Genomic DNA, 12,974 nt, shown 5'->3' on the forward strand with positions numbered 1-12,974 from the left:
GGCTCCCACACCTCGCTTTTTCCCCACCGTGGGGCTGCACCCACGACTAACCGGCCGCCCCCTTGTCCTCCTCCCCTTACAGAGGAGCCATGAGGGCTGCAGCCTCCTTCCTAGGGGCCCGGCCGTGCCTCTCTTTAAGCCCCGGTAACGGGGCCGAACCGACCCGGGGCTGCCCGGTGCCGCCCGGTGCTGCCCCGCCGCCCCCTCAGCGAGCACCGGCGGCCACCGAGGGCCCGGCCCGGCCGCCCCCCGCCTCCCCGGCGGAGCCCTGCGGCGCATGCCTCCCTCTGGCCGGGGGCAGGGAAGGAAGAACCGCCCGCCCCTGCACCGAGCTCGGCGGGCAGCGGCCGCTCGGAAGCCGGGGAACGGGGCGCGACCGAGAGGCTGCGAGCGGCCCCCGGGGAGAAGGGAAGCAAGCACCGGGACGCCGCTGCCTGGCTCCCCGCTTCGTCCCCGCCTCGGTCACCTCCGCGGAGGCAGCAGGTGAGGGTCGGGAGGAGGAAGAAGGAGGAAAAAGGAGGAGGAGGAGGAGAAGGAGGAGAAGGAGGCGGCGGGGCCGAAGCCGAGGCCGAGCCCGGCGGAGGGCGGCGGAAGGCGGGAAGGGGGAGCCATGGCGGCGCCGCTCGGCCCGGCCTGAGGCGGGCACGGCGAGGGAAGAGGGAGCCCCGCCGGCCCCGGGGGGTGCCCGGTGCTGTCCCCCGGCTGCTAAGCAGGGGGTACCGGACCCCTAAGGGTGCCCCCCGCGCTGTGGGGCCGCTTCGTGGCTTCTTCATGGCCCCTCGTGGTTGTCGTCCCCCCCCCTCTGTGGGCGTCCCCTCACAGCCTTCGTGGGTGTCCCTCAAAGCCACCTCACGGTGGGCAGGGCCTCCCCTCACGACCCCCAGTTTGTCCCCTCCGTGGGTGCAGAGCCCCCCAGGAGGCAGCGGGCGACGGCCCCGTCGCCATCTCCTCGCCTCCCCCTCCTCAGCCCCATCCTTCCCCGTCTCCTGCTCCCAGAGGGGAAACTGAGGCACAGAGCTGGGGGGACGTGGGGAGATGATGAGGGAGGTGAGACTCTGGTTGGGGGGGATTTGGGCAGTCTGGGCTGGTGGGGTCATGCCCACAGCAGGGGGTGGCACTGGGTGGGCTCTGAGGGCTGTCCCGGCCCAAACCAGGCTGCGATTCCACAAATTATACCCAAAAGAGGGTTTTCGGCTGTGTGAGGAAGGAGCAGCAAGGTTGTCCCCATCAGCCATGACTGGGGAGCCGCAAAGTTGTCCCCATCAGCCGTGGCTGGGGTTCGGCATCCCATCCTAGCCCCAAGCGTCGTGGTGCATTACCACAATACCCATCGTGTTTTCTCTCCAAAGGCGGTCATATTTCGGCAGCAGAGGTGGTAAATAAACACAGGTGTTATTAACGCACGTCCCTTTGATTTACCAGCGCACAGTTGAGTTTCAGCAGCTGCCACTAGGATGCTGGCCGTGGCCCGAAGGGGCGGTGTGAAAGTTAGTCTCAACGCTGTGTAATGTTTGTAGTGCCACAGCCATCCGAGTGTGGGATAATGAAGACATCTGCCCCTTCTCTGGAAACTGTGGAAGTAGGTTAATACGAAATATATGCTTTTTTTTTTTTTTTTAAATGAAGCTGGAATCTTAAGTATGTTAATTGCATTTCTTCGGGATAATTAGGTATTCTAATTTCTGACTGTTTGAAGCTTTGCTGCTTATTAGAACGAAAACCGTTTTTAATTTATCATTGCCCCAGTGGATGTGTTGGAGACTGTTTTAGAAATTTTCTGTTCATTCACATTTTTCTAAAAGTTTCAGTTGTGACCTGCATCACAGCAGGCTTCTGAGCTGCTTCTGTGAGACGCTTCCCAGGGTACCTCACGGCTTTGTATGTGAAAGGCTGGGAGGGCTCGGATTTTATTGGCGAGCGTAGAGCAGAAGTAAATCTCAACTATCTTCAGTTGACTGAAAAGGTGGAATTTAAACAGCGTGTCAGCTTGCCCCAAGTACCAACCATCAGGCAAGAATGTTCTTGGTCGCTGCACTTACAATTTTAATTCTGCAAGATTGATGTTTTGAAACTGATTAACGCTGAGGAATAGAAAACCAGCAATGAATGTCCAGAGCCAAAGGTTTGGTTAAAATGTGCTAAAATGCTAAGATGTTCTTCAGCGGAGAATCAGAGAGTGAAAAGACAAAACATTACCAGCTGTGTTTTCAGAGCTAACCACCCTGTGGACATTGTGTGAGGCATGTTCAGGGTGACTCTGTCTCGGTCAATAAGATTTCAAGAATATTCCAGTCTCCCAACAAGTTGGCAATAAAACTGATCCCTGAGCACAGGTCCCAGAATACTTTTGACACACGCATTTATCATGCTGTACTACAATCTGTGTTGGAGCACTCTGCTCTTTTAAAGTGATAAAGCGTTGTCATCCCTGGTTGTCTGTTATCTTTTTCTTAGTAGCAAATACATTTATAAGTTTTAAGGAGTTATCGCCATAGTCATTCTTTAAAATATTAAGAATGATAGCTGCTTAAAATATTGTTAAATACTATTTAATCTAATAAGGTCTCTAAAATATTTATTGCCACTGATTAATTTGAAACCAAAGCTAGGAAATAATGGACAGGAGTAAAGATGGAGAGAATTTGGAGGTAAAAGCACATCTCTACGCTGGTAGATTGGAACTGGCGATTGGAACTGTCTGAGTTTGCAGGGGAGATGGTGTATCGGGCTTAGAGAAGAGCCCCACTGCTGTATTTTTTTTTTTTTTTTTTTTTATGGGGGCTGCTGTATGTCTTGTTCCAGCCAGGAGTTGTTTTCATCCCACCAAACAATGCTGCAGGTGAAACCTTCTGCCCTTGAGCGACCGCATGGAAGTTCTGTTTGGGGTGTCAGTCGTTCTGTCGACTTTTTTCACTGTCCCTTTAAACAGGCCTCGCTCTGTTTGGGGTTTATAATATAATACTACTCTCGCAAATTCCTGAAGATTTGTGTCTACCAAAAGGTTTTGTCCTGCAGTGAGGTCAGAATGGTTTCTCTCTCAGGGTTATTACAGTATAGCATGTTTCAGGAAGAAATAGGTTCCCTTTCTTTTTCCTCGAGCTACTCAAGTTCCTCTGCTGCTTGTGTTTAATACCCAGCCAGAACTAATAAAAGCTGTCCTGGGTTTACAGTTTCTAGCACCAAGTATTATTACATATCTAACTTCTGAAAAGTTCCATGTAGTAAAATATTTTCTTCTTTTTTATCATAGGATGGAAAAGAGACCGGTCTGAAAAACGCCTCCTTCGTGGACTTTGCTGTTGCCTGCTAGAATGTTCCTTATGAATGCTTCTCCCTTGGTAGCTCTTCAAACACAATGGGAGTCCTTTGGGCCGGCAAGGAATTGTAGATACCCCGTTCGCTTCTCTGAATCTGAAGGGAACGTCACTAGAACCTCTGTAAGCGCAAAAGTTCAGATGATCATAAACAGCCTGCAAAGTCAAGAGTCTCCCCTGGGTATGAACAATGAGTATGGTTGTGTTATGCAGAAGAAACAAAAGGGAGAAAAGGGCGCCGGTAATAGGGTCACATCCAGCAGCACGTTGCTGCGGAAGCATCCTAAATATACCGAGCGTGGTTGCCCTGCTGGTTCAGTCGACACTGAAGTGGAAGTGAACGTGGGATTTGAGACTCTCTTGCTTGACTCTGATAGCGACGATTCTGTTGACCGAGGTATAGAGGAAGCCATTCAAGAGTACTTGAAAGCAAAAAGCAAAAGTGACCAGTCGTTACAGAGGAATGCAGAGTGTTCTGAAAATATAAGCAGAGACAAAAGATTTAAGAGACAGTTCTCCCAGAACAAAATGTCTAGCGACCTGCTACCTGTGAAATTTAAAGCAGAGATGCTCTCTGAAGAGTACCTGTCTGACCAGCTGGGACTTGGTAAAAGGCTACAGCCCGCTTCCCCTCAAAGCATCAGCAGCGATGATTCCTTCGAACAAAGCATACAAGCTGAAATAGTGCAGTTCTTGAATGAGAAAAAGCAGCAAGAAATTAGCAAGTGTGTAATCGGGGAGGATAAAAAAGATTCCCAGGTGAGATCTGTCCTAAAAAGCAACAAACAACCAACTAACAAAACAAACTGTGGTGCTATGAAGCAAGATTGTAACGCGCTCCTCTTGAGACACCATCCCAAGCTAAGGAAAACCAGCACGCAGTCCAAGTGTCTGAAGGCTAAAATCCAGGAAGAGCCCGGTGATTTCAACCAAGTGAACCGCGCGTATCTAGAAATGGCCACTGCCAGCCAGCCCTGGTTAATGCAGCAAAATAAAGCAAGTGGAGCTAATTACTGGGAAACGAGGGGAGCACTTCTGAATGAGAGCGTGCACGCCTCTGACTCAAGTAGCGATGATGGCATTGAAGAAGCCATTCAGCTTTATCAGCTAGAGAAGATCAGGAAGGAGGGAGGTCACCCAACAGGCTCGGTCCTTTTGCAAAGGGAACAATTTGACGCCAAGGGGATAGCCAACATTTCTGCAAGCCTGACAATTAGCTCAACAAAAAGTGCCTCACCAGAACATAAAAACCCTATCAGCAACAAAAGAAAAGAGATTAATTCAAAGTCGACAGAATTAGAAAGCACCAGCAATGAATTTAACAAGCTGTTTAAACCACTGAAAAAAGCCAGACACTTTGTACCTCCAGAGAACAAGATTGCTGCTTGTGAGCTCACGCTGCAGGCCTCTTGCAGGGCAGACACATCTGCAGAACTCATGTGTGCAGAAGCTATCCTCGATATTTCCAAAACAATCATGCCATCCCAAATGGGAAGTGACAACAGATCCCTCGCTACGGACTCCTTCTTTTCTCCCCAGCTTCTCTCGTCCTCCGCTTGTGAAAGTGACAACAGCCTCGTGGACAGTGATGATAGCATAGAGCAAGAAATCAGAGCTTTTTTGGCTCTGAAAGCTCAGTCGGAAAGCCTCGTAACAAAGCCTCCCAGCCTGTCACGCTCGATCCAGATGCCTTTGCCATCTGATCAGAACAGCCTCACTGGTACTCTTGAGCCTTCTCTTCCCAAAACGCTGAAGCTATCACTGAGTCGTAAAAGGAGACTTAAAAGGGAAGGCAGAATAGTGAAACAAGATGCATCAAAAGCACCTGAACAGCTGGGGACGGGATTTTTCCAGCCGGATACCTATTCAAAATCTCCCCTGCTCCACGAGGGGTGTGCCCTGAGCAGCCCTGAAGAACTCTGTGATGCTCGGAGGTTCGACAGCAACGAGACTACCCAGCAGCAGCTGATGTCTTCTGAGTTGTGCGGATCCGCTGACAAATGCATGGCCTTGGATTCTGTAAATCCCTTTTTGCAGGTTCAGAGTGGTGCAAGAAAGCTTATGAAAAATACCATCCACGCTCAAGAGAGAGACGGTTCGGCTGATGAGAGCAGTTCTCTGGATAGTGATGAGGACCTTGATAGTGCTATCAAGGACCTTTTACGGTCTAAAAGAAAATTAAAGAAGAAGTCTAAGGAGCAGAAATCTCAGTGCAAGAAGAGAGTTAGGTTTACCGAGACAGACGCTCAGCTGCTGGATGAATTTAGCAGCCTCCAACAAAATGAGTGGAAATGTAAAAATCCTGTGCTACTGAAAAGTTGCCTCTCAAAACCTAGAAAAGCTGTGAAAGAGAATGCAATCAGAAATCCTCCAGACAACGTAAATGTCAGACTTTCAAATGAAAGGCCAGAAACCGTTAAGAACTTAGAGTTTGATTTACAGCTTAAAAAAGGATATAAACCCGAACCAATTTCAAACCAGAATAACCTGCGGGTAGCTAAGAATAAAAAATGTACTTTCACAGCTGTATCAGACGCTGATGATAGCAGTTCAGTGGATAGCGACGACAGCATTGAACAGGAAATTAGGAAATTTTTGGCAGAAAAGGCTAAGGACTCTGTGAGCAATTCAGAGATGCAAAAAGATGATGCAACTCTAGACCTATTGAGGGTGACCAAACAAACTGCTAATAAAGGAAAGGCAAAGCAACAGCCAGGTGAAAATGAGGTTGGCCTCTTGCTGGGTCAGAGTAAAAAGACTAAAGTGTCCCAGCAAAACAACGAGTTGAAGAACTCTCAGAGAATGGAAGGGAAAAGTGCAATGTTACTTGACAGTGAGAAAGCTGCTCCCTCGGCAGAGAATGTTTATCTTCATACTACTGGTCAGTCAAAAGCTAAACAAGGAACAGGGGGGGTTAAAGGTGGTGCTGCTGGTGAGTTACCTGGAAATGCAACAGGTAAAAAGGACATCCCTAATAAAGAACCTGTGCAGAAAACACTTCCAGCTAAAAACAGCAAAAATGAAGGTTGTAAAGTACGCAAAGTAGCTAATGCAAAATCTCGATCTAAAAGAAAGAACACCTTTCACTTAAAAATTTCGAGTAAATTTATCGCGGGTCTCAAGTACGCTCGGGAAAGGAAGAAATCCATGCTTTTGATGAAAAAGCAAAAAGCAGAGCAGGTGCTCAGCCAGAGCAGCGCATTAGGAATGGAGGTAGATTCCCAGGATACGGACATCCTTAAGCAGGGAAGAGAAGCCTCCCAGCCAAAAGGTGAATTTAGCAGGGAGAATGAGACAGCAATAAAAGAACCCAGTTCTTCTCAGAAGCTCCCTGTGGAAGCATCAGGTCCCCATGTAGCAGAAAGCTGTGAAAGAAGGGAGGCTGCTCCTTTGTGTATCACAGAGGGCTGCCAAAGGGCTGCCACTGCAGGAGACCACTCAGATTCACATTCGAATCTCCTCTCGCAGGAACAGAGCGTGGCAGCAGTAACAGTAGATAAGGCTTGCAGAGGAACATCCAAAGCTGAGAACGTAGAGATACGTATGAAGGAAGGAGGTATCCTCAAAGACAGCTGGGCAGATTCGAGTTTAGGTCCCCCTCTCCCACAACACGGTATGGCAGCAGTAAAAGCTGATAAAATTAGTGGAGAGACGTGTCAGGAGAGCAGATGTGTGTGCAGTAATGGAGAGAATAGCCAGCAGGACAGCATGTCAGACCCAAGTTCAGGTTGCCCGCTGCAGGAGCTAACTGTGACAGCGGATAAAACTAGCGGAGGAGCACACGTGGATAACAGCGTGCACGTGTACATTAAGGAGGAAGAAGTTCTCCACCAGGACAGTGACAGGCAGGAAGAAATTCAGGTATCCAGATCCAATCTGGAAGGAAAACTGCCTGCCGTGCAGAATAGGGAAGCTGATTGTGAGCTGGACCAAGGGCAGGAAGTTCTAGACAAAAACTGTGCAAAACTTACTGATGTACCCGCAGGGGACTGCCCAGATTCCTTCTTGAAAATAAAGGTTTCAGATATGTAAGTACACTTTTTTTTTTTTTCCCACAGTAACAGTATTTTTAGGAAATAACTGTTGTTACAATTATCTTGATAAAACTTTAAAACTTGAGACATGAGAGATGGTGGGAGAGGCTGATATACGTATATCATACACACACTAATGTGAAAAAGGCATCTATTTAACAGGGATATCACGGATAAGCATACTTCGGTTTTGTAGTATTTTGTAAATTATTTAAAGCGCTCTAAGGAAATATTTTTTATAATGATTTTTAGGGCTCACATTACTACAGGATGCTGTAGTTGCTGTAGATAAGATGATACTGGCTGATCATGCTTTAAATTATGAGGCCTCTAATCATATAGTGAAAGGAAACCTGTTTGCGCGCAGAACACACTTGGCAATGTGTTGAGAGATCCTAGGAGAACACGGCATTTAATACAAGTGCTGTGCTTCGGAAGCAGACTATCTGACATTTGTTTACATTCGAGTTGCCTTAGGACAATCCTTTGTAGTGGTTTTACGCGCGGGTCTCAGCTCTCCCACCCCGAGGACTGTTGGGTGAGCTCGCTGAGCAGGATTCCGGTGGCGTCGATGCAGCTGTGGGTGCGGAGATCCACCCGTGAAGATCCAAACGCGGATCCAGGTAAACAAAGTGGGTCAGTCTGTCCACACGGCCTGTGTAAGGCGATCTCAGCAGCTGCTGAAAGTACCTTCTGAATGCTGGAAACCTCCTGCTAGCAGGTGACTCAAAGCACAATTGAAGTGGGGAAGAAAGTGAAGGAGCATGTCTACTTAGACAACACAATTTCTGTGGATTTCACTACTTTCGTACTCGTGGGCCTGCAAGGCTGGAACCATTTCCTCGTTGCTCTCGAGTCCAGCTCTGATGCCCTGCAGTTACCCAGAGGTGGGGTTTGATTTTTTCTGAATGAACTTTCTTCGATCGAGTGCCCTTACTTTCCTTTTTCAAAAGTGGTTTCTGAAATGTTACATTTCTGTGAACTTTTTTCATTTACAATTTTTGTGCAATAGAGCAAAGCTAGGTTTGCTGTAGGAAGTTCCTAACGTAAACGCCAAGGATATTTTCAGCACTGTTCTTTCGTACTGATAGAGCTCTCTCTGCCTCTCTTTCCAGCACCCGGAATAAAGCAATTTTTCACTACTGTCTTTTATTTTGTACTGACTTTAAGTGACATTGAAGTAGTGCGTTCATATCACAATAAAAGCATCCCCACACCGGTTTCACTGAAAAATCTGAAAGGGGTGAATTTAAGCTGTTGGCTGGTCATTTTCATTTGTGTGTGGTGAAGTCCTTTGAGTAGTTCGTTCTTGCATCTTGTCCTGTGAATTGATTCAATATTCTCCAGTCTTCTGCAGACCTTCTCTCAGCCAAGCTACCATTTAGTGTCACTTGGTCTCTTAATCACTTCAGCAGTCTTCCTGGAGGCTGGCCTTAACGTCACAAAACAGAGCAAAAGCAGTCAAGAATGGATCCGGTATCACTTAGTATCCCCAGAGGTGATTGCGTTTGCAGAATATTGGCAGACTGCAGCATAGCATAGAGTAGGAAAAGTAACCGTGGCATGTAGAGGAATAAAGAACATCCTTTGTGTGTTTGTACTGTTGTGCAGCTACATTTTAAACACGTCTGTGGTGGTCACTTGACATTTCTTACTGTCTGGCCACCTTTTTGTAGTCCTTGGGCTGGTTGGTTGGCTTAAGAGATCAGTATGCATTTCATTTTTGTGGTAGGATACCTTGGGAAAGTGTTTTTTACTTAGCTCACGTGCCTGCACTAAGTCTACACGGGCATATATTTTTGCCTGCCTTGAATCAGTTGCAGGATTTAGGCCTTTTGTTTGGAATAGGTAAATAGGCTGGTATTTTAAAATAGAAGTTTTCAGAGTACCTTGCTTTAAAAGGATTAAACTGTGCTTAATAGAGCTGATGGAAGCACTGTGTACCGTTTGTATGAAATAAGCTGAATGTTTCTCCTCAAAATTTCAGTAAATCACCATTTAAGATTTAAAAGGTGTCGTGTGCCCCTGTCAATGTGTCTGTGTGCTCAGTACTACTCGTGAACTGATTCACTTCCAGTTAAGATGCAATTCCGATTACCTTGTGCTTTAAATAAAAAACTAATTTCAAACAGCACTTTTTAAAAATTGATAAACTTGATTTGTATATAGGAAATGGTGTACATTGATAAGTTTATAATGTTTAATAAACGGGGTTCTGACCATGGACCGTGAAACCAGAGTGCTCCTATGGTTTGTTCTCATCATCGCTAGTGAGTAGTGGTTTTTGTGTCACAGTTTTTCCCTCCTGTTCTTAGTCCAAAGATGCAATTAACTTCTGCTGGTAACACTTCTGAGTGAAGGATGTCTCCTGCAAAGTCGGTCACCGCGTTTGTGTCAGCTGAGCCTGGGAACAGGATCTCAGTTCATCTGCTGCTCTCGCTTCTTGCGTCCTGCTGTCCTCAGCCACCAGCAATCCGAGACCCTAATCCCCAGTGCCGATAGCTTGTGCTTTCCTCGGGACTGTGAGGCGGAACCCACACCCTAAAAGATGTGACTATCTAAGGGAATGTTCTTAAAAAAGGTAGAAGAACATACAAAATATATAGGTGTAAAAAAAAAAAAAAGCGTGTTCTTGGAGGTGAGAAGGGTGCTTGCAATCTTCCCAAACCCTAAGAGCAGTTTTGTTTCCTGGTGTTTATGGTCAAGAAGTGGTCTCCCTATACTTGCCACTCTCGTTAGCAGCACGAGGGGTTCCTCCCTCCCTCGGAGGCATCGTTCAGCAGGTGAGACCTGTGCCGTAGGGGGAAAGTCCTCCATGTGGGCCTGCGTGGCATCCTCAGAGCACAGCTGCTGCAGCCTCCAGAATGGCACAGATGAGGGTTTTTTTTTTCCTTCCTATTGATACCGATTATAAGAGGCAGCCAACTGCCAAGCAGGCAGAGGCTGTGTGCCCCCTGACCCTTTTTTTGGCATCCCCAGTGACAGCTGCAAGGCACTGGTTGAGTGCCCAGAACCAGCCTCCTCCTCCCGTGATTTCAGCCCTCCCAGGAAATTAATTCCATCCTGTATCTATGGCAGTATGCACACGGAGCCGTGAACTCAGCTCTAATCAAGAAAGTAAGGAAGTCAGATTTTCAATGACTGCTGGTCTTGGATTTTAATGCATAATTATTTTTTCATTCAAAGCATAAATCTAATTTGGATGTTAAGTTGCCAAACTCCTTATTGTGGCTACTGGTAACCTACAGCACCCCGAATGCAACACCGGAGTTCTCAGATAAATCTGTGCTCGTTTTATTTCTATCACAGCAACTATATTTTTTTGTGCTCCGGGAAAAGCAATCTTCAAGGATCCTCAGGGGACCACGAGGACTACCTTCATTTTTGATAAGCAGTTCTGTGCTGCTATTTTAGGAACGTGTTTGGATGTGTAGCTGCTTTTTTTTTTTTAAAGGAAGGAACAGACCACCTCTGCCACCCTTTCCTTTATTAGCGTATATGTTGGTTGGTTGCTTGGTTGAGGTTTTTCAGACCTCTAAGAGCTGCAGTTTGCCCTGGTTTCATGGCACAGGCCTCAGGTGATTTTAGCTGCAAATTTGGAAAGCTTGTTTTCGAAATAAAAAGCAGAAAGAGACTTTCAGGTAGATTCTCTGTGGTAAAATACGCCTGTGTCATCTTTAGAATGGTATTTTCAATTTGTACCGGGATTGCTAAAAAATAAATATAAGTGTATTGGGCCTCTGAACACCTAAACCACCTAAACAAACAGGTCGGTGTATTTAAGCCCACAAAAGCAGGGAAATGTGAGAAAGTAAAAACAAGGAAAATACATCTTTGACCTAAGTTAGGTAAACAAAATTAAGTGCTGAAGTGAGGATACAGCAGAATCCAGAGAAATAGAGTGTGCAGAAGGGATGAGGAGCTGAAAACTTGCGTAGCCTTGAGCAAATCCACGTGCAGAGGCAGGTCTCGTGGCTGGCTGCAGCTGAAGCCTGCACAGTGCTGCCTTCTCAGCAGGCCTCGGGGGAAGTGCATTGGGTAACTTTAACCCCCCCCATTTCAGGATGCAGGTTATGTGAGGGTGATGCAAGGCACACAGAACTGGTTTTGGTTCAGGAACAAAAAGGGGAGTAATTAAGGCAAGGAAGAAAAGAGGTGGGTGTTGCTACATCAGCTATGGAAAGAGGTGGAAAACAGGTGACAAGAGCCACTAAATTTACACTTCGAGAGGGAGTTTCATCCATAAATTATTTCACCTGCAGAAAAATATGTGTAAAATCGTCACAACTGCATTAATTCTGCCCTTCATTTTTCATTTCAGGAGAAGAAAGGGAAGTTATGGGAAACCCAAGGCATTGTCGAGAGTCTAACAGAGGAACAGCAGCGAGTGCTAGAGGGTTGCTTATTTATTTTCATGTGTCAAATGTTAAAAAGGTTAACTTTTCAGGCCCATTTCTGTGGTCAGTATGTATACTTTTTCAAATCTGTTGGTGTTTTTTCAGCTATTGTCTTCGAGATACCCAAATTAATTGCAATGTCTGACTGGAATTGTTTGGTAGCCTTGATTGAAATCTTGCTGGTGGATTCTTTGAATCTTTGAATGTTAAAAAAAAAAAAAAAAAAAAAAAAAAAAAAAAAGTACAGGCTTGGTGACATGCTGTTAGGTTTTGAACTTCGTTTTCTTGGACTTCTGATTTTTACTTAGTCACTTTAACTAAACAAATAGTTTACCTTACAGTTACCTTACAAATATATTTAAATTTATCATCTTCTCATGCTTCCTAAACAGTTTATAAGACTACATAAAAATAACATAAATATTTATAACAAATGAAGAATATCTTTGCTGTGGTACCAGTACATATTATACTGATTTTATTTTTTTGGCTATCAGCTGGAATAATATTATGCTCCTTTTTTATATATACTGTCACTCTGTTTAACCGGTAAGGCCAGAGATTCTCATCTGTAAACAGGCTAGTTTCTCCTCAAAAGTAGTTTTTAAGTAAAATATGATACGGTTTTCCTTTTAGTGCAGGCACTGGGTGAATGATGCAGCTTCTCTGTCTGTAACTACAGTTGTTACAAGAAAACTTAGGAAAGTTTTGTTTGTTTTTTTTTTTGTCTGGATTAGTTGTCTTTTTCTCAATAATTTCTTAAGGCATTGCAGTTTTGAGACATGCATTTTGGTTATTCATTAAATAGTACAGAAATTGTTTTAAAAAAATATTATTTATTAATGATATACGAGCCAAGAGTTTAAAGGATTAAAGAGTTTATTAAATAATTTAAAGAGTTAGAAAAGGTTGAGGGAATGTATATTTTTGTAATGTATGTCATTCTACTATTTATAAGTATATTCTGCCTATAAATTAAATAGAATGTTTCAGGAACTATTTAAATGTCATTCAGTCACATTCAGTATTCATAAACTAAGATATTCTTTCTAGTCAAATTAATTCCATAAATTAGTGATTTTCATCTCACACCAAAGTTGCTGAGTGTGTTTTTCCTACCAAACTGCTGAATTCAGTTTCGATAACATGGATTTAACTTTCTTTTCCCTCACAGCTAAATCTGTAGCTTCAACTAGTTAGGAGTCCTATTTAATAAAATACATACAAGA

At 45.2% G+C, this 12,974-nt stretch overlaps 1 protein-coding gene across 2 annotated transcripts; it reads left to right on the forward strand.

Annotated features, from left to right (window-relative positions):
• Positions 1-333: 333 nt before the first annotated feature.
• Positions 334-12,974, forward strand: PPP1R26 (protein phosphatase 1 regulatory subunit 26). Of its 2 annotated transcripts, XM_084494205.1 has the most exons (4): positions 351-483; positions 1,423-1,579; positions 3,251-7,342; positions 11,670-12,974. In XM_084494205.1, the coding sequence occupies exons 3-4, from the start codon at positions 3,312-3,314 to the stop codon at positions 11,716-11,718; spliced, it is 4,080 nt and encodes a 1,359-aa protein (XP_084350331.1). In that variant the 5' UTR covers positions 351-483; positions 1,423-1,579; positions 3,251-3,311; the 3' UTR covers positions 11,719-12,974. The 2 variants fall into 2 exon arrangements, with proteins under 2 accessions (XP_084350332.1, XP_084350331.1); XM_084494206.1 differs by lacking the exon at positions 1,423-1,579 and having other exon boundaries at positions 334-483.

Source organism: Aythya ferina, assembly GCF_964211825.1.
Source record: "Aythya ferina genome assembly, chromosome: 20".
Lineage (NCBI taxonomy): Eukaryota > Metazoa > Chordata > Aves > Anseriformes > Anatidae > Aythya > Aythya ferina.